At 55.6% G+C, this 25,737-nt stretch overlaps 1 protein-coding gene across 3 annotated transcripts in view; it reads right to left on the minus strand.

The window, feature by feature from the left end:
• MEF2D (myocyte enhancer factor 2D) overlaps positions 1 to 22,032 on the minus strand; it is a 34,738-nt gene extending 12,706 nt beyond the window's left edge. Inside the window, exons 1-7 of one of the 3 annotated variants that reach the window (XM_060090747.1) lie at positions 21,679 to 22,032; positions 4,736 to 4,837; positions 4,400 to 4,591; positions 3,583 to 3,786; positions 1,987 to 2,124; positions 728 to 938; positions 461 to 517 (exon numbers count right to left, since the gene is read on the minus strand). In XM_060090747.1, the coding sequence (XP_059946730.1) occupies positions 461 to 517; positions 728 to 938; positions 1,987 to 2,124; positions 3,583 to 3,786; positions 4,400 to 4,453 (664 nt within the window). In that variant the 5' untranslated portion in view covers positions 4,454 to 4,591; positions 4,736 to 4,837; positions 21,679 to 22,032. Of the gene's footprint in view, positions 1 to 460; positions 518 to 727; positions 939 to 1,986; positions 2,125 to 3,582; positions 3,787 to 4,399; positions 4,592 to 4,735; positions 4,838 to 21,485; positions 21,508 to 21,678 lie in introns of those variants that run through there. The other 2 variants (XM_060090746.1, XM_060090748.1) reach the window with 2 other exon arrangements.
• Positions 22,033 to 25,737: the final 3,705 nt, after the last annotated feature.

Raw genomic sequence — 25,737 nt, forward strand, 5'->3', positions numbered from 1 at the left:
TTTCTTCTGTGGTTCATAGACGTGTGCTTACAAGTGCACATCTAATGTCTGGGTATTTCCGTAAGAGTGAGAAAACGTCCGTACGTGTGTAAGTGCGTGTGAGTCTGCGCCTCTTATCTGTCGCCAATGTCAGATATTCGTATCTTCCAGATCCCAACCAGACGCCCCCCGCTACTGAACTGGAAAAATCTGGAACCTCTCTTCCAACTAGAAATGTTGGTCAGTTCTCAGAGTTTGCCCAGAATTCCCTGAGCCTACATCTCTGCCAATCATCCACACCAATCACTGCTACAGACAAAAAAAAATCCAGGGGCTTAAAAATCCTCAGACACTACATCCAGCTCAGGCCCTGGGATCTTCCTCTCCCCTAATCTAGGTCACTCTCAGTCCCTGGAACACCTGAGGCCACCGAGCAGGCAGACCCTGGCCCTCTCCCAGGCAGAAGGGCAGCTTTACTCACCGACAGGGCTGGGGCAGGCTCCGTTAGCACTGTTGAGGTCTCCCCCCAGCATGGCCCCTGGGGGAAAAAGAGAACCATAAGCCGATGGGACACCCTCTTCCAGAGTGAGTCCTGGGAACTGGACTCACTGGGAGTCACAGTCCCTTCCCTCTGGAATCACATACATGGGAGAGTGCTATGGCGGGTGAAGGGAAACAGTCACTGTGGAAAATGGAATCCCAAAGTCTCACCACACCTCATTGCCACGTCACCTACCAGATCACTTACCTGCGCTGGCTGGCCGCTGGGGCAGGCCGGGAGACACACTGTTCCTCTGTAGTGCTGGCTGCTGGGGGGACAGGAGCCGTGGGTCCGTGAGGGATGACGTCACCAGGGAAGGGGTGACCAGGGAGCCGCTGGGATTGCTGAACTGCAGTGAGCTCTGATTGGACACGGGCACCGTGACGGGCATGGCAAAGTTGGGGGCCGGGACAGCTGACTAGACAGAAGATGGAGAGGCAGGGTAAGGCCAGGGTGATCCCTTACCCTGGACTCACTTTGCCTGGGAGGGCAGGCCAGGGTTCCTCTAGCCTCTGGGCTGTGCGTCCTTGGGCCAGTAGCTCCATCTCTCTGCTCTGGAACCCCCTGGAGTCATGCCTGCCACTCCCACCAAGGAAGTATGCTGGCTGGAGTGCTTTGGGATCCAGCTCTGGCCCAGAGAATGAGAAGAAGGCTCTGCTCACTGCAGAGAGACCCAGGGACACCTGGAACCCCCCTAGCGGAGGTGGGTTAGTCCTCAGCCAGGCAGGACACACAGAGAGCAGGTTAGAGGCCCTGAGTACAGACCCAAACTCACACACACAGCTGTTAAGGATGAGCGCGTGGGTCGGGGCGTCACCTCACTTGTCGTCTCTCATCCGTCTGCCTGTTGCAGAGGGCGTTCACCCACCTCACTGCCTTCCCCTTCAGCAGGAGTCTCTGCCTCCCCTTGACAGTGTTATTGAGTAGCTTGGGCTGGGGGTGTCAGAGCAGGCCCAAAGGGGCCTCTCCCCAAAACAAATCTGGACAAAGAGCACATTCTCTACTTTCCTGTCATCTAAGGGTCTCGGGTCATCTACACACTTCTTGCTGTTGAGGGGGACACTCCAGGCCTCTCCCGGCTTATGCTCCATCCAAGATGAGTCTCAGCAAGGGTCATGGGTTTATCATGACCAACGTCAGAGGTTCCTCAGTGGTCACCAACAGCCCCAGCATGGCTCAGAGCAGAACATCCATCAGAGGCAGCCGAGGGCCGGGGCGGGGCGCGAAGCCACACCATGCACCACAGGGAGGCTCTCCTCCATGCGACTACTCACGGCCAGTCTATAACTCTGCATCATTTTATCAAACTCCTCGTCTATCTTTTTATATTTCTCCTCCGTCTGGGGGGTCAGGGCAAACACCTCGTCCACCTCAGGGCTCTCACATTCCCTGTGCTTCTTGTGCAGCGCCTGGGGGGGAAGGGGCCGGAAGGGGGGGCCAACAGAGAGAGAGTGAGTGGGGCTCACCCCATAGCGCCGGAAGAGCCCGTCGAGCTCCTCGCTGGCGCGCCGGTACTTGTCCTCCAGCAGGGGGCTCTGTTCCAGCGAGTCCTCCCCGTCGGGCTCCGGGCTGTCGCAGCCGTTGAAGCCCTTCTTCCTCAGGGTCTGTAACCGCACCACTACCGTCAGCAGGGGTGAGGGTCCTCCCAGTCCCGACCCCCCCCCCACCGCCTCCCTGGCGTTCCTTCCAGCCCTTCCCTAAAACTCTCTTACTAGGGCACTGTGTGACTGTGTGGTTGGTGGGGGAGGCATCAGAATACAGAGTCACGTGGAAGGTGGGCCTAACCCAGGGAATGCAGCCGGCACAGGGACACGTGCTTCCAAGGTGACAGGTGGGGTGGGGGGTTTCTGGGGGATGAGCTGAGGGGCTGGTGCCCTGAGCCAGCCTGTGCCTGTCTACCCTTAGGTGAGCCCCAGCCAGAAGGCACAGAGCGCTCTCCAGCGCAAGGCAGTCAGGGCTGACTTTGCCCGGCTCAATTCCTGGGCTCTGCTTAAAAGAAGAAGGGGAAAGAGAAATTGAAATGGAGACAGAGAGGTAGAAGAATAAGAGGGAGAAAGACAAAACATTTCTTTGCATTTACTGAGTTTCTACCATGTACCACCTTGTATGCTGTCCTCCAGCAAAGGCCACACTTTCTCCCATGCACCCACACAAAGTAGGGGACGCACACCTGGTGGCGTGGAGGAGACCCCAAAGCTGACCTCTCCATGCTCAAAACATCTTCACAGATGCTTGTTTTGTCTTGAAAATGAATGTGAATTTTACATTCTAGTCTAGAGTAAATCTGTTTTCTCTAATATAAAAATAAAGGAATTTCTTCCACATCTGTGGAGTGGAAGTCTCACTCCAGGAAGGCAGGCCTGTGGCTTCCCAGGCACCCTTCTTCATCGGCACAGGTCCCGTACCCCCAGTGTGAGAAGCAGGAACTGGGCTGTCTCATTCAATTCACACAACACCCTTCAAAGCAGGCACTGGCCCCATTTCGTGGAGGTGGGCACCAAGGCTCTGGGAAGCGAAACCACCTGCCCAAGGCCACACAGCCAGTAAAGGCCAGAGCTGGATTCCAAAGCCCATGTCCTTTCATGGTTTACAATGTCAGCTCTCTTTGAAACAGAAAATAAAGCCACAGGGACCCACAAGGGGACAGAGACAGAGCAGCAGAGATGGAAACAAAGAGGGAGACAGAGAAAGGAAGAGTCAGATGCAGGAGCGAATCAAAAGATGGAGAAGGAAGGAGAGAGAAAGAGAGAATTTGAGAGCAGACAGAGCAGAGGGGTCATGTTGTGCCTGACAGACATGAAGAGAGAGGCTCAGAGAGGCCTGGGGTGGGACTGGGCTGGGTGGGCAGCCCCAACTGACATCTACCTCACTGCCCTCCTTCCTTCTCGGGCCCGGGGTTTGTAGAAGAGGATGTGGGTTTATATGTGTGTGCGCACAGGTGAGGGGGCTTCAAGGGGCAGGTGTACATGTGTGTGTGCACGGAGAGGTCCAAGTGTGCATGCTGCAATGGGCGCGTGGTGTGCAGTTGCAGGCGGGGGTGGGGTCCGCGTGCGTGGGCCCACCTCGATGATGTCGGCGTTGGTGCGGCTCTCATGCGGCTCATTGTACTCCGTGTACTTGAGCAGCACCTTGTCCATGTCCGTGCTGGCGTACTGGAACAGCTTGTTGGAGTGGTTGAAGATGATGAGCGCGATCTCGCAGTCACAGAGCACGCTCAGCTCGTACGCCTTCTTCATCAGCCCGAACTTCCTCTTGGTGAATGTCACCTGTAGGTGGGCGTGTGGGCGGCCAGGTCTGGTTCAGTCAAGGTCTGCCCAGGAGTCCCACCTACAGGAAGCTGGACATAGCCAGCCCCTGCCTCAGGGTAACCCTGCTCTCAGGAGCCCCTGGTCTGGGCAAGGAACAGGCCAGGATCCCTCTGCCAACACATGGCCAAGACACAGCCCAGGGCCAATTCACTGAAAGCAGAGAAATCCAGATGGACAGAACTCCACACCTCTGTGCTGTGGGCTATAAACAGGTTAGGGAGGGAGAACAGAAGAGCTTCCAGGCTCTTCCCTTGGGGTAGGAGGAGGGGAAGGATTCATCTTTGGAAAGGGGAAGTGCCTGGGTGCGGCCTGAGGTTTGCATATTGCATATGGCAGGGGCTCAGGTCTGCCTGGTTGCAGCAGCAGATGAGTCTTGGGGTTCTAGGATACAGGGTCCTAAGAGCTGCAGGGAGGTGGGGATTCCTCTTCTCCCAACTCAGCCCTTGCCCTTCCATAACACTCCAGAGCCCCCTTCTTCCGGGAAGCCTTCTTGGAGTGGTTGGAAGTGGAGTGGAGGCAGAGGCCAGCTCCCTGCCCTCATCCACTCCGTGAAGCTCCCGGATCCCCTCACCTGTCGGTTCCGCTCATCGGTGATTCGCTGGATCTGAATCTTTTTCCTCCCCATCTTTTCCGGGGATCTTCAGTGCCGGGGAGGGGAGGGGATTGCTGGGTGGTGGGTCTCGGCACACCTTACACTGTGCTCATGAACAGTCTCGGACCAGCACTCAGTTCATGGTCTGCAGGACACCTTCTGCAGAGCCTCCTGGGTGGGGAGGGTCACAAGAGGACTGTCAGCCCTGGTAACCCTCAGGCCTGCTCCTTTGGCACATGGGCCAGCCTCACAGCACCCCTGCGAGAGGCTGGCAGCATCTGAGTCCCATCCACAAACTAAGGAAATGGTGGCGACCTGAGGTGATGGCATGCCACAGCCAGGCACAAGCTGGAATTCACTCAGGGCCCAGGACTCTGCTCCAGGCTCCTTCCACATCATCACTGCTGCCCTCAGGTTCTAGGTCAGACAGAACACAATCAGGGAGCTCCCTGGCTCCTAAGGGTCTGGGTCTTAGAGAACATCCCACCCCCTTACTTCTCCCCAGAGCCCACCAGGAGCAGAGACACCTGGGCTCGCCAGCTGCCCCGCTGGCCTAGGATGGTGGCTCCCATCCGGAGCCTGGTGCAGAGAACGTGCCGAGTGAACACCCGCCGAGGCTGTGAACAGCTAGCCCGGTGTACCTGCTGCCAGAATGGGAGTGTGTCTGCACCCCTGGCTCAAGAATATACCAGAGCAGGTCTAGAGCAGTGGTCCTCATACCAGACTCATGGAACCCTGGAGCCTGGAGTCCCAAAGTAGGGCTTGGGCTGCAGAACCCCTATCTCCCTTTAACCAGGGCTCCTCTACATCAACCTGTTTTACTCAGTGGGCCTTGACCTAAATCTCTGCTTTGAAGAAAGGATTCTGCTGCTTTAAATAAACCAACCAACCAACCAACCAACCACCCCTCTACACCAGAGGTCAGTAAATTTTTTCTTTAAAAAGCCAAATAGGAGGGCCTCCCTGGTGGCGCAAGTGGTTGAGAGTCCGCCTGCCGATGCAGGGGATACGGGTTCGTGCCCCGGTCTGGGAGGATCCCATGTGCCGCGGAGCGGCTGGGCCCGTGAGCCATGGCCGCTGAGCCTGCGCGTCCGGAGCCTGTGCTCCGCAACGGGGGAGGCCACAACAGTGAGAGGCCCGCATACCGCAAAAAAAAAAAAAAAAAAAAAAAAAAAAAAAAAAAAAAAAAAAAAAAAAAAAAGCCAAATAGGGACCTCCCTGGCGGTCCAGTGGTAAAGAATCCGCCTTCCAATGCAGGGGACGTTGGTTTGATCCCTGGTTGGGGAACTAAGATCCCACATGCCGCGGGGCAACTAAGCCCTCGCGCCACAACTACTGAGCTCACGCACCTCAACTAGAGAGCCCGCATGCCACAACGAAGAGCCCACGTGCTCTGGAGCCCACACGCCACAACGAAAGATCCCACGTGCCGCAACTAAGACCCGTTGCAGCAAAAAATAATAATAATAGGTAAATAAATATTTTAAAAAAAGAAGCCAAATAGTAAGTATTTCAGGTTTTGCAGGCCATACCGTCTCTGTTGTAACTACTCAACTCTGCCATTGCAGCATGAAAGCAGCTGTAGACAACACATTTAAAAGAACGAGTGTGGCTGTGCCCCCAATAACACTAGATTTATAAGAACAGGCATGGCCAGATTTGGCCCATGGGTCACGGTTTGCCAACTCCTGCTCTAGAGGAGTGGGGCATGCCTAGAACCCAAGCTCAGTCTAAGAGCACTGCCTCCCAACCTTGCTCAACTCAGAGCATGTAGAGAAAATATAGAACCAGTGCCAGACAGGAAAGAGGCTGCTGGCAGCTAGGGGGACACAGGCACCAGGTGGAAGGATCCTTGTCTCAGTACACCTATAAACCCATCATGGCCCACTGGTTGAAGAGCTCCAATTAAAGAGCCAGGAAGGGAAACGGAGGCCCCGCACTGTACAGCGTGAGGTACCACAGGATGGAAGGAGGCACAGGGATGGCAGCCCAGCCTGAGCCAGAAAAGGTGCATGCTCTCAGGTGTGGGTAGCACCTAAACAGGCTGGGTGAGCCCCCGGGGACCGGAAGGGCCCAGGATGGAGGCACAAGATGACCCCAGGGCCCTTCTCGCTCTGTGATTCCAGAGATGGAATAGTGGGAGATGGTGGAAAGGGGCAGTAGGCATGGGACCCACGCTCTCTAAAGCCACTCTGATAGGGTCCTGGGAGGAGCCCAGACCACAGAAGCCCAGCCCTCCTCTCCAGAGTTCCCCTTCCACAGAGTCCCTGCCAGAGGGCCCACTACAGAGTCCAGGAAGGTGGGCTCTCACCTCCCCACAACCAACCTGGGCAGAGGGTGGGTGTTTGACGACAGAGACACCTGTAATTAGGAACCCTCTCCCCAGCCCCCATTTCCAGTGGCTGCTGAGTTTCTCTAGCCTTTACATATCCACTCAACCGTGGGCCCCAAGGTTCCATAGTAGATGCCAAAGTTCAGCCTTGGCATCTTGGCCATAGAGGGAAGGAGAGAGGGAAGGCAGGGAATCTATGGACTTGGGAGGAGCCAGGAATATCCCTCCCCACCCTTTCCTATTACCAGGACTTTCCCTCAAGCATTCCCTAGCCCAGCTGGAAAGAGAGCTTCTGCTCTGTCCAGGTAGCTTCAGAAAACAATGTAGCCCCCTCCCCACTCCTAGAAGGACCCTCCACACCTCCCTCTCTCTCCCCAGGGAGAAATCTTCAAACCCTCTTCCCCTCATCCTTATCCTCAAGGTGCTCCATGGGCCTTGGGCCTCCTACTGTCCACCCTCACACATGCCCTAGGACATCACCATCGCCAGCCCAGCCAACCCTGAGTTGGCTGAGCAGATATCTGGACCCAGAACCAGCTCCAGCCACCCCATCCCTCGCCTGTGACCCCGATTTCTGCCAAACATGCCACTGCAAAGGCTCCAGCCCGAGGAGTTCAGCTGCCCCGCCTCCCAGTGCAATCCAAAGGCTGTATTTTCCAGAGTTGCAGTGGTACGGGTTTGGCAGAGAAGGGAGGAGGGCACACTGAGGGCAAGGGAGGGCTGAGAAGAGAGCTTTTCTTTTTTTTCCTTTTCTTTTTTTAATTTTTCAAGAAGAAGGCTTTTTTTTTTTTTTTTTTTTTTTTTGCGGTACGCGGGCCTCTCACTGTTGTGGCCTCCCCCGTTGCGGAGCACAGGCTCTGGACACGCAGGCTCAGCGGCCATGGCTCACGGGCCCAGCCGCTCCGCGGCATGTGGGATCCTCCCGGACCGGGGCACAAACCCGCATCCCCTGCATCGGCAGGCGGACTCTCAACCACTGCGCCACCAGGGAAGCCCAAGAAGAAGGCTTTTTAAATGGGATTCTCTGGCCTGGCCTTGAAAACTCCAATCTAGACTGGCAAGTGCAGTCACCATCACCCTCCTCTGGCTCACAGTATCCACCTTTCATCCCTCTCCCATTTTACTATCTCCTCCTCGCCACCTTTTGTTCATCAGCAAATTTTTGCTGAGAGGTAACCTCTACCAGTTTATGGCCAATGCTATCTCTTCCCTGAAGTTGGGAGAGATCCCTCTCTTTGCTCTCACGATCCTCAGAAAAGTCATTCCTACAATCTAACTTCATTCCTTTGGTTCTCCCAAGACTACTGACTCTCAAGATTATTTTGTTCTTTTCTTTCTAACACTTATCATGATTGTAAATAATTACAGTTCTGTGCTTCTATTTAATGCCTGGCTCCCCTACAAGACTGAAGCTTCATGAGGGCAGGAACCACATCTGTATACTTCACCACTCTATCCCCTGTAAGGATGAGCTTGGGAAATGTCTGCTGAAAGAAAGAAAGGATTGTTTCATCGCTGTGACCCTGTGAGAAGTCCTTCTTCTGGTCTAACTTCTGTTGCAGGACCAGCTCCTCCCACTCTATCCTCTGTGGAGAAGAACTCTTCCTCTCCCAGCTGTGCCGGCAGCTTGCCTGTTTGGACGCCACCTACCCTCCAACTACCCCTGCTACTCCAGTCCTCAACCCTCCCTACCCTCAGCTTGGTTGGTACAGAGGGTGAGACTCTAAAGTCTTCTAAGGAGCAGCCCTGAGTACATGGAGATGGAGAGAACTGGGTTGCTTAGGCAACTGTCACCTGGCAACCAGCTCCCTGGCTGATCTCCTACACCACCACCCCCACCCCCGCCTCATGCTGGGGGAGCTGGGATGCTAGAGGGATCAGGGCTGAGAAGACAGGGAAGCCACAGAGACCCACTGAACATCCTCGGACAGAGCAAAGTCAGGGTTAAAAAGACCAGGCCTCATCTATACCCAGTAGCCCAAAGCACTTTTTATGATTCCATGTTCCCATGGCGCCTTCCCCATTGCCACTCCTACCTCTGTGCCAACACTGCCAGAGGAGGAGATGCCCCTACCTTGGGCAGTCCTTCCTCCTATCTAACCAGGAGCCTTCCTACAAAGCAGGCTCAGTCTGTACTCATCTCTTTCCCCTTCTGCTATCCATTCAACACTGTTGCAATCTTGGAAAGCTTGGGGGCAAGAACGGTAAGGGCAAGAACTCAGCCCTTACTTTGGAAAAGGGGGTGGCTGGGACCTGGGTGGGCACATGAACCCTAAACTGACCCTATCCAAGGTATGGAGGCCTATCTTGTCCAAGCTTCCCTCCTATCCAATTAGGGAGATTTTAATGAACACCTGGACCTCCTTAATTAGCTCTCTTCCTAATTACCTAACCAACTGCCAGGAGCCAGAGGCCTGGGCATCTGTTATCCAGATGTGAGCCTTTTCTTCTTCGCCTGGGCCTGCCCCATTCCTCTTCCCCTTTCCAGCCTGCTCCTCCTCTAGGAGGCCCTCCCAGATGACCTGGCTTTTGGCTGCTTCTCCTGGAGGCCAAAGGCTTGGAAGGGCTTAGGGCTGCCACAGAGACGGGGTTATCCAGGATGGCCCTCCTGCTCTGATGGCCCCAGGGCCCACCCAATCCTGACCTCAGGCCACAGCTGTGACTCCTGGGGCTGGCAGCATCTCTGTCACCAAAAGTACCCCCTCGAAGACTCCAGCTGCTTCTGATTCTGATTCACCTACTCAGAGTAGTGCTGGCAGGACAGGATTGGGCAGGGTGGACCTCCTGGGGAGTAAGTGGGAGCAGACAGAGAGAAGGCCTCCCCCAACAGAGACAGAAGGAGCAAAGAGGGAGGAGGATGGCAGCTGGGCTGAGCCCCAAGGAGGCAGGCGCAAACCCAAAGTCTGTGGAGAAGGGTGGCTGCAGAGAAGTCTTTGCAAATGAGATGGGACACAGGGTAGGAGGCTCATCCGACAACACTCCTGACAAGGAGCAGAGGCTGAGTGAGGGGACCAGAAACGGCGGGGGGTTCCAGAAGGACCCCACGGACAACCGGTTTCCTCAGCTGGGCTACAGACCCAATAGGAACATGTGGGTTGTACTGACATGCAAATAAGGTGCAAATAACATATAAAATGTACCCTAAAGGGGATCTTGGTTTGGAGGGGGCATGGGAGAAGTACCACGCTCCTGCCTCCCCCAGTGTAACACCACTTGGTACCTGAGCAATATTCAAACCGTTCTCAGGTTTCAGAATGACGCTAGCTCAGTTCCTGTGTGAGGGTGGCCTGGGGCCAGCGGGAGGAGTTGGGGGGAGCGGTCAGGGCAGCCTCCTGAAGCTGCAGTTGCAGCAGCGCTGCCCTTCCTGGGGGAGTTGCAGGAGAAGCGCGTTCCAGTGGCTAGCCTCCACCTCCTCTCTCCTGCTGTTGTCAGGGGACTACCTACCTCCCCTTCTCCCCTGCACCCTTCCACCCATATCCATCCTCTGTCCCGGTGGCCCAGAGGTTCAGAGGAACTGCAGAGCATCTGCTTTCAGAGCTGCCATACCAGCGCAAGTCAAAATGGAGCAGCTGCCCAGAGAGGCTGAGTGAGCAGCCCCCGTCACAGAGCATCGGGCTTCAAACCCTGCTCTTCCACATAGTGAGAAACTCTCATTAAGCAGGCCCTTCATCCCTTCCTCCCAGGCTGCTCAGGGCTGTAGGCTGTGGACTGGAGGGGAAGGCAGGAGGTGCTGGAGACAGCTGTCATCCCTCCTCCCGCCCCTTCCCTGTAGCTGGGCTGCAGGGCATGAAATAAGCAGCAGGCGCTGGGGGAGGGGGTGACAATCCAATCCACCTGTCACCCCCACAGTCAGGCGGCCTCAAGCAGCCTGCTCACTAACGAGGGAGGAGGCGTGGGTGAGGCAGACACAGAGGGGGGTGGCAGAGGGGGACAGACACACAGACACAGGAAAAGAGACAGAGAAAAAGAGGTAGAGAGTCCAAGAGGAAGGCAGAGTGAGGGGCAGAGGCGGACAAGGAGAGGGCCAGAGGAGAGAGGGAGAGGTAGGAGACTAGACAGAGACAGAGATTGAGAGAGAAGCAGGTAGAGAACAAGAGGCAGGTTCAACAACTGCTTGCACGACGCTGATGCTAGGCCGAGCACGTGGGCGAAACTCGACAGGACTCCAACCCTGTCCTCTGAAATCCTGCAGTCCTGCCAAGAGACAGACAAGGGAAGGGCAGGGCCCACCTAGGGCAGGGCAGGGAGAGGCAAGGAGGCCCTCAGGGGCCAGGACTGAGCCCAGACCTGGCCGGGGATAGAGCATCTTGGCTCTTGAGGCTCTGGCTAGGTCCAGGCTCCAGGGTAAGCAGGCCCTGAGAGTGGGCAGAGGTGGGCACAAGGCCCAGCGGCCCTCTCAACGCCCTGGGTACTCCCTCCATTCCTGCCTCACCCTGGGGCCCACAAACCTTCCAAGCCACTCTCTCTGAACCGCAGCCCTCTACGCAGACACACGCTGAGGAGCTCTGGAAGATGGGTGGGAAGGTAAACTCAGTGACCACCAAGAGATGGGGCCCAGGTAAGAGAGCCCTGGGGTTCCCAGCCTCTGGAATCTACACAGAGAGCCCTTCCTTCACAAACACTGTACTAGCCCCGAAGTGCGGGGCATCACCCTCCCCTCGAAGTCTGGGCAAAGGCAGTGCTGGGGTCTCACGCTGCCCCTCTCCCCCACCGCCCACAGTCCAATTCTCACACCCCCGCCTGCTCCCCACCCACTGCTCCCTGGCTCCTCCCTGTTCTCCACTCTCTCTGCCCCCTCTCTGCTCCCCCTCCCACAAGGCAGCCTCTTTTCATTTGCCCCGAAGTTCTTCCAGGGTCTGCTCTCAAAGGCACAGGCGGGTCCCCATCCCCGTCCTCCTCCTCCCTTCAAAGTTCTGTTTGGCAGGCTCACTCCCCAAACCCCTGGTTCCCACCATCCTCCCCTCCCTCGGGGACTCCCTTCCCCCAGCCCAACAGCCTCAGGGTTGGGCAGGGGCTATTTTTAGTCTGGGCACTGAGCTAATTTTAACTCACTGACAAGGGACCTGGGGGCGGACTGTTGGGCTGGGGGGAGGGAGAGAGGGCCAGTCCAAGAAAGCTGGACCTGGGGCAGGGGTGGTCTCAGGTCCCAGGCACCCTAAGAACACAAGCGGAGGCTGGCACTGAAGCCTTCGCTTAAGGGGCTTAAGGGACAGGAATCGACTTGCCAAGAGGAACACCCAGTGTGGGGAGCAGGGCTAGGAGCCCTCCCTCCAGTTTCCGCTGGACAACTCTCCCGCGCCCCACCCTAGGCTTCCCGCCCTCTTCTCCTTGGCAAATCTCCTGGGATGGGGCCAGCCTGTTCTCTGCCCAGGAGATGCCTCTCCAGTGAGGGTCTGTCTCCCGAGCCGCCTCCACTGCTTCTCCACCCCGGCTTGTCCTTCCTGTAGTCTAGCTCTCATCCTTCCTGTAGCAGCACTGAGGCTGTATGGCCCCCTACAGAGGCAGCCCCCCCCCACCTCCAGCACTTCCCACCCCAGCTCTGGCCTTGCCCTGGTGGCCTCTAGGCTGGCTCCTAGGAACCACCCTGTGCCCACAAGTTCCCAGAGCCACCCCGCTGACCTCAGGAAGAATCTGGGGGTAACAGGAGATTGAGTCCTAGTAGAAAAGGGGTAGGTGAGGTAGGGTAATGAACAGCCCAGGGAAATACGGGGACTATGGGTAGGGATTCTGGATGCCTGGGTTCTAGTCCCTGCCCTGGCCCTAACTCACTGTGTGAACTTGAATAAGGCACTGCCCCCGCCAGAGTTCACCCTACTGGCCAGTACAATGGGTAGGTGGAGTGGACTAGGTACCCAAGTGCCCTTCCAGCCTAGACATTCTGTCCCCATAGGAACAGAATGCTCTTTATAGAGGCTCAAAAGGAAGGGAGGTCAAGACTGTGTGATTCCATGGAGAGATAACAGAAGAGATGGTCCAGTTAGGTCACCTGTCCTCCAGCTTAGGAGGGGAGGGCAATGTGGAGGCCAGAAGAGTGGAGGAACAGGCCTGATGAAGACAGAGGTGCTTTCGGAATGATAACCTCCACAACAGATGGCCAAGGGTTGACAGAGGCTCATGGTCAGCCAGGGCAGGTGCCAGGCAGGGCGCACAGGCCCTGGCAGCAGAGATTCTGCCAAGCCAATCCCCTCACACACCTGGAATGCCTATCAGACCCAGGGCTTGGGATCCTGTTTCTGGTTAGAGTAGTGACTGGCCCAAGGTCACTGTCATGGTCATTAGTGGGGCTAGCTCTGGAACCTGAGCCTGAGCCTTGCTTCATGCTCCACCCAGCAGGCCAATCAGTAGTGACTCACTACTGCTCATTTGCATGGGGATTTGCAGAGTGTCTCTGACCTTATTCCATCAAGTTCTACTTCCCATTCTAGGACCTGGGACACCCCCACCCAGCATCCCTAGGCAGTTAGGGAGTTCTTGGCACTTCAGGTCTCCAGTCTCATCCTTCTTCTGCAGAAAATATTTCTGAATTGATCTAGTGGTACTGTCTAGAGCTCTTAATCCAACTGGGTCCTCCACTCTTGTCCAGGTCCCCTGTCCAGGAAGGGATTTGAGGGGAGGAGGTGTAATTATGAGGAACCACCAAGCACTGCAGCTAGAGGAATTTGATAAGATTCATGGGGTAAAGTGTGATGGCTCCCAAACTGCCTGGGGGTTCCTCAGGAGAAAAACCCTATTCCCCTCTTTAGTGCCAAGGCTGGGGCAGCAGTAGGACATGAGTGGACTGTCCTTACTTCCACCTCTATCCCCACTTCTAAATTCCACTCCCAAAAGTGCACAACGAGAGGAAATAGCCTAGTACAGCAGGCGAGATAGATGCAAGACTACAGAGAGGACTTCCCAGGCTGACTCTTTGAACTCAAAGTAGTCTCTGGGGCTAAAATTTGCTTTGTTAGAAGTTACCTGACTAAGCATGGGCAGCTGGTAACACTTGGGAGGGCATGGCGGCCCCAGCACTGTAGTCCAACTAATGGGAGCTAGAAGACAACCAACCCCCTGCCTACCTTGAAGAGGTCAAACTGACCTCTGTTTGTCCAGTTATAATACCTATGCTTCCAGCTGTACCCTCTGAAACAATGAAGCCAAGCAGGCAGTGGTCTCCTATCCCAGGAAGTCCTTCCTGCTATCTAACCACCATTCCTCCCACTGCAGCCAACCCTTCCCCTGCAACCTAAGCCCATTCCACTCATCTAGAGGAGAGTGGTGGACAGGGGCCCCTGGCCATCCGAAGCCTCAGCTGAGGAGAGGTGGGGCGGTTGGGACGGTTAGTGGGTCACCTTCCACCTCCCCACCCAACTTCCCTCTGGGGTCTCAGGAGACAGAAGTGAAAGTGGCAGCTGGGGCCTTGGGGGCGGGTCAGCTTGAGAGCCGTTGGGGTGAGCATAATGCCACCAGTGCTGGGTCTGGGCTGCCTGCCATTGCAGCAGGCGGGCTGGTGGTTAGATCAGGAGAGGGACTGCCCATGGAAATGAGGGCTTGGGAAAACTATGGAGCATGGGCCCCTGGCCGAAGGAAGAACAAGCTGAAGAGGGAAGAGTGGAGAAAAACAGGCAGTAGACAGTCTCAGAAGGGCACTGTGTTCCAGGGCAGTGGTCTGTCCCCTTGTTTAAAGCAGCAAGATCCTTTTTTTCCCATCCACAGAACAGGGGCAAGGCTGCTCTAGCTGAAGCAGATGAAGGGGGTCCAGGTCCTGACTGCTGGAACGTGAGAGCAAGGAGAGAAGGGAGGAGGCCTGAGGCCTGGACCCACAGACTGGACAGCACCAATTCCGTTGGAAGGGAAGGTGGAGGATGAGAATGTGAAGTGTTCACCTACAATTGCAGACAGCAGTGTCCCCCACAAAGAGGCCAATCCAATCACGGAAAGCAAATCCTCCTAGAGACATCGTGACCTCAGGAAGCCACCGGGGATTTAAAGGGGCCGCTCAGGGTGGCAGCTGGATCTCCTTCTGACTCGAAGGACAGTCCTCTAAGCCCCTGGCAAGGGAGGGCCGGCAGTGCGGCTACGTGGGCCTGCTGAGGCGGCCAGCCAGGCAGCTCTTATAGGATTAGCTTGCTGCTTTCAGGAAAGGTGCCAGGTGAGGCTAAGATGCCCAGCCAGATGGAGCCGCCCCGACCCCGCCACACTAGCAGGCAGCGGGGGGAAGTACCTACACACACCTAGGCAAACACTTGCCCCCAGACTTGATCCATGCCCCTCACCAATACCCAGTTTCTCACCTTTTCATGAAGATATTGTGCAAAGACCCCTCTGATTTCTGACAGCTAGGATCACTATGTACTCAGCATTCTCTGCCATTCCTATGGTCAGGATTTATCCTTCCTCTGAGTGGGAAGTCCTGCCTATTGTCTACTCTCAATCCCTCTGCTACATTTGATAACCAGGGCCCCACCCCAGGGAGCAGGTGAGGAGGCCAAGGGGTTCCTCATCTCTGCTCCCTGTCAGCTCCCCACCCTCTGGGCTGACAGGTGGGGGAGACAAGAGGGAACAGCTGGGCCAGGACACCTGTCCCCACCCAGTCAGCCTGGGCCCCACAGGCCTGCCATGGGGTAATGCATAGGGGAGTCAGCAGAGAGGCAGGCAGCTGTGGGGGATGGAGAAAAGGGGCTCAGAGGTCAAAGAGAGATGTGCCTGGGGAGGCCTGAGGCAACCCTTTCAAGATCAGCCCTTCCTCCTGGTCTACCCCCAACCATTAACACACGCATGCTTTAAAGGTTTGAGGTCACCTGCTCCATCCCCTTGCCTCCGTGTTACTCGATCCAACTGGAGTGGGAAGACTCCACAAAGAGACCAACCCTCCTCTCCCCACCCACACCCACTCCCGCCCAGTATGTCTTCCCTTGAGATTTGAGGATGAGCTCTCTCTTATTCCTTGTTCTCCCAACCCTCAATCCCAAGTACTTGCTGGCAGGGGTGGGGGCAGGGAGATCATGAGAGATAAATAAGCACGCAGCCAGAGGGATCTGGTAAGACTCTGGGGTGAAATGTGGAGTGGGCAGGTTCTGAGACAAGGAGGCAGCTGGCTGGGCAGGGCAGAGCTGGGCTCAGCTTCCCAAGCCCGTCCCAGGGTCCTCTCAGGGCCTCCTAAGTCCCCCTCACATCAAGTCCCTACCCAGGACACTGCGTGCCTCCTCCCCACCTTCTGGACCGCTGCCTTAGCAGGCAAGTCCAGGGCCAGGTTGGAGCTGATGTCTGGAAGAAAGGAGGCAGCCACTTCCCAAGCACCCACTCCGTGTTGAGTACCACACGTTTTCCCATGGAACCTCCTTCCTTTTCCAGGGGAGGCATCTCTGTTTCATAGAAATGGCAACCAACTCAGAGATGTGCAGGGACATGCCCAAGGTCACCAGGAATAAGTGGCAGAGGAGGGGTGACTGCTGAGCACAGCGCTTCCCCGCACAACTTGGACAGAGAGCAGGCAGGTTCTCTCTCCCAGGAGTAACAGCACATTCCTTCCAGGGCAGATTCCCTAATATCTGGGCCTGGGAGGCTCAAGTCAGCCATGCCTCTTGCCTTTGCACAAGCCCAGGACTCTTGTGGCTCAAGTCTTTCCTGATCTAGTCTCTCTCCTCATCCATCTCATATGGCAGCTTTAGGGGGTACTAACTGGTACCCAGGAGGGGTCTCTGAGTGGCACTTGTGTTCCTGCCTACATACCCCTGCTTTGGGGGCTTCCTCCCATGGCACTCAATCAGAAGACAATACCTTCTCAGGGAACCAAAGCATGTCCGCCCCACCCGCCACCCCATCTTGCCACCAGACCCTAATCCTCTGCACTCCTGCCAGGGAATCCTACTGGGTTCGTTCTTCCCTTCAATGTATCCTCCTCCTCTTCCCAGGTCTCCCTGGGTCTCCTTTTCCACTGCCCCTCCTGCAGGGCAGGATCCTTCCCTTAACCTTAGACAAAAGCCCTTAACACCTCCTAACTGGGAAAGCTTGAGCAAGTCACTTAAATCTCTGACTCAGTCTCCTCAATTACAAAAAACAATGTGGAGAAAAATAAATGAGTCTTCCCAGGTTTCCATGCCCAGCACAGAGCTTGGCACACAGGGACACAACAAATGGAAGTTTCCTTCCTCCAATCCCCAGGGATCTCAAAAGTTTTAGTTTTTGGTCTCCAAAGTATATTGGAAAATAGGGTGAGTGGGGTACTGCCCTTGGGTAAAAGTGCTCATGACCAGGGGGCAAAAAAAGTTCCTTCTCTATATGCTTCCCTGGTCTCTCCACCTCCTAGGGGAGTGGCCAGAGCACCCAGCCAGAGGCACCGAGCCAAGGTCAGTGAGCAGGCCTAGAGCCTGGAGCCTCCTGGGAGGGTGAGTTTAAATGAGTAAATATGGTCCCACCTGCGTGAGGCCAGCAACAGGCCAGAGCTCCATACAAGTCCTTCCCTTCCCAGCCTACAACAGAGGGGAGAGAGATCAGACAATAGGCACAACTGCCACCCCCCAACCCCAGGCTATCAGGGTCCTGTGCAGAGTCAGTAAATGCAGCCCCCTGTCTCCACACCAGGCAGGACCAGCCAGAGAAGCATGGCTAGGCTCCCAGGAAGGAGAGGTTGTGGCTACAGCCTCAAGAAAAGGAAAAATCAGATGCAAAGGGTCTTGGGGATCACCCAGGCCAGGAGTTGGCCCCCAAACGCTTGAGGGCTCAGATGAAACCATGATACCTCAGAATGGCCTTGCGTATCTGGGTGAGTGGGGAGGGCAAAAGAGACCAGCGACAACCCACCAAAACACCCAGGTGCTCCGCTCACCACAAGGCTAGGTGAAACTCCCGTACATCTGGAAAGCAGACCTACCCAAGGACATGCGGTTCGAGTGAGGGGCCGAGGCAGGCTGAGCCAGGCTGAGCCAGGGGCACAGAGAGGGATAAATGGTGGCGGGGGTGGAGTGCTGCAAGGGGCAGTGAGGGAAGTCAGCCAGGGCTCCCCAACTCACACGCCATGCTCTCTAGGTCTAAACTCAATCCCTCTTGCTCGAGTCAACACTCCTCTCTTCAGAGTTTTGCATGTCTCTGCCTTCTTGCCTCCAGTCCCCTCACCCTGTCCCCAGTCTCCAATCTTTTAAATATCTTTGCCTTTCACTACCCCCACCCCCTACAGGGTGCAGCTGCTCCCTGGGTTTCTACACACTCGTGTGTATGTGCTGCACACCTCCATGCATGTGTGCCACTAAACGCTGTGGACCTGCCAAGTGCATCTGGGCATGCCAGTCTGCACGAGACCCCCACCATGCCACCATCAAGGGAAAGGAGCCCAAAGGCTAGCCATCCCACAGCTCTCAGGACAAACTCTCCTCAGGATACTTTCAGTCCCAGGCATGGGGGAAGAAGAGAAAATAAATATTACAGGAGCCAAACAGCACCATCCCCACTAGGCCAAAGTTCAAGGCCTTTCAGCAGAGCCACCAAGAGCCACTATCGAAGAAAGTATTTTGAGATCCCATCCTTCCCAAGTCAAGTTAGAGCTCTCTCTCTCTCTCCTATCTACCTCCACTGGTAAGTTCTTCCTGAAGTCTAAGCTCCATTCTGCCTGCTGCAGTTGTGGACAGAGAGCGGGACCTCCACCACAGAAAGGTGTTCAGCTCCCAGAACAGAACTACTAGCACCTAACACCTCCCCCTCACCCATGAGTAAGTCGCCAAACTGGGACAGAAGGACAGACTGTTGGCCGGACTCCGGGCCCATGACTGGCTCATAAAAGTCACCAGAGGTTACAGTGATGCTGAGGCTATGCTGGCCCTGCCACCATCTCCTCCTTCCCTCTAGAAGGGAGATAATTGCCTCAAACCAGTTGGCCTCAGAGAGCCTGGAGAGTCCCAGCTATGATCGCAAGGGGTGGGGAGAACCCGCCACCACAGTGCCACAAGACCCACAGTCTGACCCTTGAGGATGGATTCTAGGCCCATGTCTGATCCTCTTACCCACTTCCAGGACCCAGCTAGAACAGCAACTATGACTTGTTCCCAAGAGGTCAAGGCCTCTATTACACATCCCCCACTGACTCCCCTTCTCCAGTAAGGCCACCACCCTCTGGACTAGAGGGGCAGAGAAGCAGGGAGCCTGGCTCTAAATACAACTAGGGAAATGCTGGACCCACCCATTTGTTCCTGACTCCTCTTGCCTCCACAGAGGTACACAAGTGGGTGGCAAAGTGTCCAACACAGGGCCCTCCCATACCAGGCCAGGGTAAGCACTGAGATTCTGGACCCAAGCCAACCGGGGAGGGCAAGGGGCCCAGCTGGCCAGAAGGTTGACAGGATGAGCAGAGGGGCAGGCCTTTCTGGGGGCACAAGGCCCAGGGATACCCACAGCAGAGAGACCTTCCCAGGGCAGGGTCGGGGAGGAGGGTGGGAGAGGCTAGGTCACAATCAATGAGGGCCTAAACCCAAGGTGTCCTCTTTCCTGTCCCCCTCAGAGGCCAGGAGGCCTCTCCCAGCTTCCTTGCTACTGGTCCTCCAGCCCCAACCTGGGGAGTCTACCCTCTGCCTTCTCCCCTCATCACACCTCCCAGGAAAGACCCAGGAAAGATTAAAAAAAAAAAAAAAAATCTTCTGGCGAGATTATGTAACAGCAGCCAGAAAGACTATCATATCTCCGAGCCTATGAGAAAAACCAGGAGCCAAGAGGGGCAGAGCTGGGAAGCCCAGGCTCCTCCAGTCCAGGGACAGCAGGTACAGAGCAGTGTAGACAACGGGCAGCCCCCGCCACCCTCTCATGTCCTCCACTACTCTATTCCAGGCACTGGGCACAGCAGTCAGAAGGTCTAGCCCAACCTCTCATGCCCATCCCCCAACACAAGGGTCCTGCTTCTCCACTGGGACCAGGGCCTCCAAGGGGAAGGATTGTGTCTTCCTTCCTATGGTCTCTCCCTGCTATGAAGCCATGCCTGAAAGAGTGGTGCTTGGACTAAAGCTCTGACACAGATTTGCTGTGTGACCTCAGATTAAAAAAAACAACCTCTCTGGCCTCTAAAGGTATGTAAGTGAAAGCTCCCCCTTCTCCCAGAGAAACCAGAGACCCTGCCCTTTACAAATGCACATGCATATACATATATACACACACAAATACACTAACACACACAGGCTGCGTTGGGGGAGGGGTGGCAGGGAAGTTACAACAAAGAGAATATGACCACTGAGACCCGAGGGTCCAAATGTCTGCTGGGGAAAGTGGAGAAAGAGCTACACATAAGCTCTAGTGACCCCCCAATCACTCCAGATAAACGGGTCTTCAGCCACCCTCACACTGATCCCACCCCACCCCCATCTCCTGCCCAACACACTGGGAAACCACAGGAAGGAAATTCATTCCCAGGCAGGCCGTGGGAGCTGGGACAGCCAGGCTAAGTCCTGGGGCGGGTGTGACCCGGCGGCCACAGGCGGGTAGACATCTGTGAACACTGACATGTGCCTTTTTCAATGCTCTCCTTGACTACTAAGACTTCTCTGTTGGGGGTTTGGAGGGGAGCGGGAGGTGGACAGCTTCCTAACTTCAAAATACCCAATGTTCTGCTGGCCAGGGCTCCCCTGCTATCTCGAGGCCAGAGCAGCCCAAGGTCACCGCCCCAGACGGTAAACTTCCCATAGTCCAGGCTGGCCCCTGAATAGCCTAGGAGACCCACTGAGGGGATGGGGGAAGGGGCAGCAGAGGGCCACTCCCCCAAACCAAAGAAACCAGGCCTACAAGGAGACCTCAAAAGGGGGCTGGGCACTGAGAAGGGGGACACAGGATCCACCCACTGTACCCTCCCCCAACCCATCAACAATGGGCTGCTTAAGAGAAGGCAGAGAGAGTCCCCCACTCAAAGGACAAACCTGGGATAACCAAGTAAGTGGTTGCAAGGGTGCCCACACTCAGGAGCCCTCCTTCTATTGGGGAGAGACCTCGGGAGGCCACTGAGAGATGAGCTTCAATCACTAGGGGAAGGGAGACCCTGGAAGACCAAACCTGATAGGAAAGGGGCTAGCACTGGGATGAGAGACTAGATGCTTCTTAGCTTCCTTGGCCCTCCCTCCCTAAAAGCCCCCCAACACTCACTAGACCCCCACTCCCAGCCCAGTTCAGCCAGCCATAGGTGGAGAGAGGGACTGGAGAACTCTTGCCCAGATGTTGAACAGCTGCAAACTTCTGGCAGGGGGTTCTCCAGCTGGGGCTGCTGACAAACCAGATCAGGGGTCTCGGGAGCGGACTAGGAGGTCCCAAGGAAGGGTCCTGCGTGCCCACCTCCGTGGTGACTCCGCGTCCCAACTCCACAGGCGCCGGGCAAACCCGGGCCCCGGACACACACACACTCACACACCCCAACCCACCACCCTGGTGTCATCTGAACAACATCCCCCCTCCCTCCCCCGCTTCCCAAACAGCTGCGGCTCCCCCCGCCCCCACCCTCCCGCCGCCCTCCCAGGCCCCCTTCTGCACCATTTCGGGCCAAGGAGGAGGGAACAGGCGGCGCGAGGAGGGAGAGGGAGGGAGGGCCGGCTGTTAAAATGTCAGTCGCTCCCGGCTGTCACCAGAGACCCCCTCTGAGGATGCCGCCCCTTCCCAGACCACTCGGGGATCGCCCTAACCCCCGGACACCAACAGACCGGCGCGGCCCCAAGCCCCCGGTCCCCACCCTGACCCCAACACCCAAGGGAATTACAGCCCACACCACTTGTCCCCCACAGTCGAGTCCCTCACCCAAACAGTCCCCCATATAATCTCCCACCAACGCCACACGAAAACAGCCCGCTCCGCGAGTTCCTCCCAGTCCAGAAGGCCACCCCATCCCACCCTCAGGGGGACGGTCTAGACCACCCTCCACCCCAACCCCAGGACGGGGTGGGGGAGGGGGCCTCTTAAAGTGGCAGGCTCATTATTTTTCTATACTCACCGGCCCCACTGGGGGAAGGGGGTGTCACGGCTGGGAGTGGGTAGCCCTCGCCTCTAGTCCGGGGGATCTTCAGCACCTGGAAGCCGCAGCTCCGGGCGGGGGGAATAATAAATGAGGCCGGCGTCCGCGCGGGCCCTGGGCGGCGCCGGGGGGCCTAGGCCCCCGTCGTGCGCGCGGGGACGGGCAGGCAGGCAGGGGACCCGGGCCGAGAGTCCGAGTCGCCTCGGCTGTTGTTGATATTTTGCTTCCTTCCTCCTTTCGGGCTCCAAAGGTAACTCCTCCAGCCCCCAAGAGTCAAGGCCGACGTAGGCACAGCTCAGCCTAGCTTGAGGGGTGGGGGGAACAGGGGTGATGGACAGGCGGGGGGCCAATGGGAGGAACCCGTGGGGGTGTGGGGGCGGGGCCGGAGTAAAGGCGGTCCCAGGGACGCGGCCCCGCCCCTCGCTTTCCTTGGGCCGGCCGAGCCGGGCCGGGTCGGCCCCCACCCCACCGCCCTTCCAAGCTAGGCTGCGGCGCCGGGAGCGGCAGATCCCTCCGCCAGCCGGGCGGGAGGGAGACAGCGACGGACCGAGGCAAAGTAGGCACGCGAGACCCAGAGGCCCCTAAAGGGATCGGCCCGCGCCCGTGGTGCCCCCGCTTCGAGCTGGCCGAACGGCCGCCTAGCACTGCTGCCACCGTGCGCTCGAGGAGGTCCTTTCCCGGGAGCTTCCTCGGACTGCGTGCATACTCTCGCATACACACACACGCTACCTCGACAGCTCCCCCCATCCCCCAAGCCCCAGGAGATTTGGGAGGTGGGAGTCTAAGTAGATAAATTAAGGGTAGACGCTAAGTGTTGAAAAGATTCCATCTCCCTCACTTAGGGTGTGCCGAAGCTCCACTTAAAGGGACAGGTTCATTTCTGGGGGGTTACCTGGAGAGCTCGCTTGCCCCCTCTACCTGAGACAGGCCCCCTCCCCTCCCGGAGCCCGGCTCGGCAGACGCCCAGCAATTTAAAGCGACAGCTCATAGTTCGTGGGTGACCTAATCCCCAGTGCCTGCGGCCCCAGAACACTTACAGCCGAGGGGGGCAATTTAAAGGGGTGTGACCCTAATTTCCCCCAGCACAGGAAACGCCCAAAAGCATCTTATTAAAGAAGCAGTAGTAGCTGTTTTAAAAAGTTTTTAATTCCTGTTTGCTCCAGGGTGTGGTGAATCTTCTCGTGCCCTGCAACAGGAGTGTGGGTGCCATGCCTGCTGGACAACTGACCCATCAGACTTCCTCTCCCAGCATCCCTGTTACTCCAACGTCTGCTTCCTACCTTGAGCTTGAGGAAATGATGGAATCTGGCTTAGATCTCAAAGAACCTTGGAGAACAGAAGGGCACTCAGTTCTTCACACACCCTGATTTCTATCTGGCTGGGTCTGATTTACTGGACAAAGACTCAATTCTAGGTTAAGGGCTGAAGAGACGAATATATCCCGAAAGAGGCAGCATGTTTTGGTGATAAGAGGCATCAACTTTGGAGTAGTCAAGCTACCTTGGTTCAAATCCTTATTCCACCATTTATTAACTGGGAACACAGGCACGTTACTCAACTTCCCTGTACCTCATGATCCTCATGGGTAAAATAGAGATGATGATAATAGCACCTAACTCATAAATTGGTGTGAAGATTAAATTAGTTCATACAAGTAGATTGCTTTGAACAGTACCTCATGCTGCATTGTAATAATTCAAGGGCTGGACTGTCAAGACCCCCTTTAGGCCCATTATCTCATACAAGCATCAGCGGAGGCAAGTTCAGTGGAATTGCTTTGCAAATAGGTTGGAGGCTTATCTTGTATGCTTGAAGACAGGAAGCCAGCAAGCTCCTATTTCCTTGGCCTCAGTTTCCAACTCTTCCACTTGGCCCCTCCTTCAGGAAACCTGATTTAAAGTGTCCCACTTTATCCCCAAACATAGCTTCTTAGTTCCCCATTAGATTTGAGAGATGGGGCCCCAGCACCAGAAGATGTCAGTCTTCCCTACCAGGCAGGGCTAGCTTGCCTGAAGGACCTCAGTGTAGGCAGGGGGAGCCCATCTGCCCTGTCCCCAAGGACTCTGAGAAGAACAGAGCCTTGTGCCAGGCCTGGGGCTGTGGCAATAGCAGGATGGGAAAGTGCCCCCCCCCTCCCTCAAGTGGGGAACCTCCCCTCACTTGTGGCCTCTATTTTTAGTGCTTCCCCAGGCTCTAGCTGGAGAAACCGTTTAGTCATCAGGGTGTTTATTTTCCGGCTGTTTCCGACGTCGGGAAAGCAGAATGTTGAGACTGGAGAGATCCAGGGCTGCTGGAAAAGACTTCTTAGGAACAGGCCTGGGAACTCAGCCTTCAGACCACTGGGTCCCAGATCACGGGAAAGAAAAGTGGGCAGGGGGCAGCCAAGCCCCCAGGACACTGAGAAAGCTGGGTTCTCAGCCTGCCTCCAGTTTTGAGGCTCTCAAGCTAGAGACCTCTCTGGCCCCAGCTCTATTGGAAAGATTCTTTCCAAAACCATTAGCAGTCCCAGAACAAATTATTTCCCAGGGCTGATTCCCAGAAACCCCCTCCCCAACATCCTACAGATCTGAGCGGTGAGCCTCCCGCCAACCACAGCTCCAGCCAATCTCAAGCCCTAGGTAGGTTTGCCAGGGCTGTGATTGGCCAGCTGGTCCTCCCTGCCTTGGAATGTTGGGTCCTAAATAAAGGAATGAGGAAGGAAGGTAGGTGAGTCACCTAGGAGGGTGTTAAAGGGCCAGGAACAGCAGGAGGGAGAAAGGAGGGCAGGGAAAAGCTCAGTGGGGGAGATGGAGTGTCCTGGACCCTGGGATGCTGAAATGATAATCCACTAGAAAACAGAGTAGGAAAGAGTAGGAGAGGCTGACATTACAAGTAGAATAGAATTTACATATACATGTATTTATAGAGAGAACTTTATAGGAAAGGAAAAGTAACAAACATGAGGTCTTGATTTCCATGGAGGACTAAGAAAGGATCTAGGGAGTGTTGCTGGAAGTTAGATTATAATAAAGACTTCCTGAAAATGACTCACTACATCTTTTCCTTCTAGCCCCTGGACTACCCATCCCAGGATGTGCTAGGTGGAAAATGCCTAGGCAGGCTCAGATGGCTGGGTCTCATTTTTCCTTCTCTCCCTCTGACTACCAACTCAATCTTTCTTAGAGAAAAGTCAACTAACGTTGCTATAAAATCCCCTGTGAGTCGGACAGATGCCCACCAAAGTCCTAAAAAGTGTGTGTAAACTCCTCTGTACAGTATCATCTTCATCAATTTATATGGCAAAGGTACATCAATAGCTCCCTTTATTCACACCTCCCCAAGCATCCCTATCCAACTTAATTTGGAAAGGTCTTCCTCATCCACAAGGGCTGCTTCTCTCCTGACTGTTGTTTCATAACTATGGGAAGCCATTACCGCTGTTTCAGCCTCTAACTGGCTGCTTGGTTAACCCTCTTGCCTTCTCCACAGTCATTTGGACAATCTCCATCCTCGCCTCCATCCATGTCATCCTTTCCATTGGGCTGATCATTCTTCCTCCCAGTTTTCCAGTAATCCCAGCAAAGGCCCCCAATCTCTCCCATCTTCCACCTCACTTGTGTGGGGAAGGGCCATCAGCATGGGTAATATACTGGTGATCCTTCTGTGTACATATTCTCCATGTGGACTTGTGTGTCTTCCTGTACCTCTGCTTCTGTATAGTGTTCTCCACTCTGTGTATCTACCTCATCAGTACACACTGCATTGTACTGACATTTTTGGTTTCTAATTTACTCTCCTTCACTAGATTTTGAGCTCCTTGAGGGCAGCAGTTTAACTCAACTTTGAGTCTTCAGGGCTTTTCAGGGCCTGGCATGGAATGTGCTCAGCAAACGTCTGTTTCATGAATCTGTATATGTGTTTGTAGCTGTGTATCTGAGTTAAGACTATAAAAACGTTATTGAACACTTCTAATTGTCTATTGATAACTGTGCTAGTCCAGGGATGGGGCTCTAATCTGGGACCGAACAAGTCCCGTTTTGGGCGGGGGCAGGGTGCGGG

Source organism: Mesoplodon densirostris, chromosome 2, assembly GCF_025265405.1.
Source record: "Mesoplodon densirostris isolate mMesDen1 chromosome 2, mMesDen1 primary haplotype, whole genome shotgun sequence".
Lineage (NCBI taxonomy): Eukaryota > Metazoa > Chordata > Mammalia > Artiodactyla > Ziphiidae > Mesoplodon > Mesoplodon densirostris.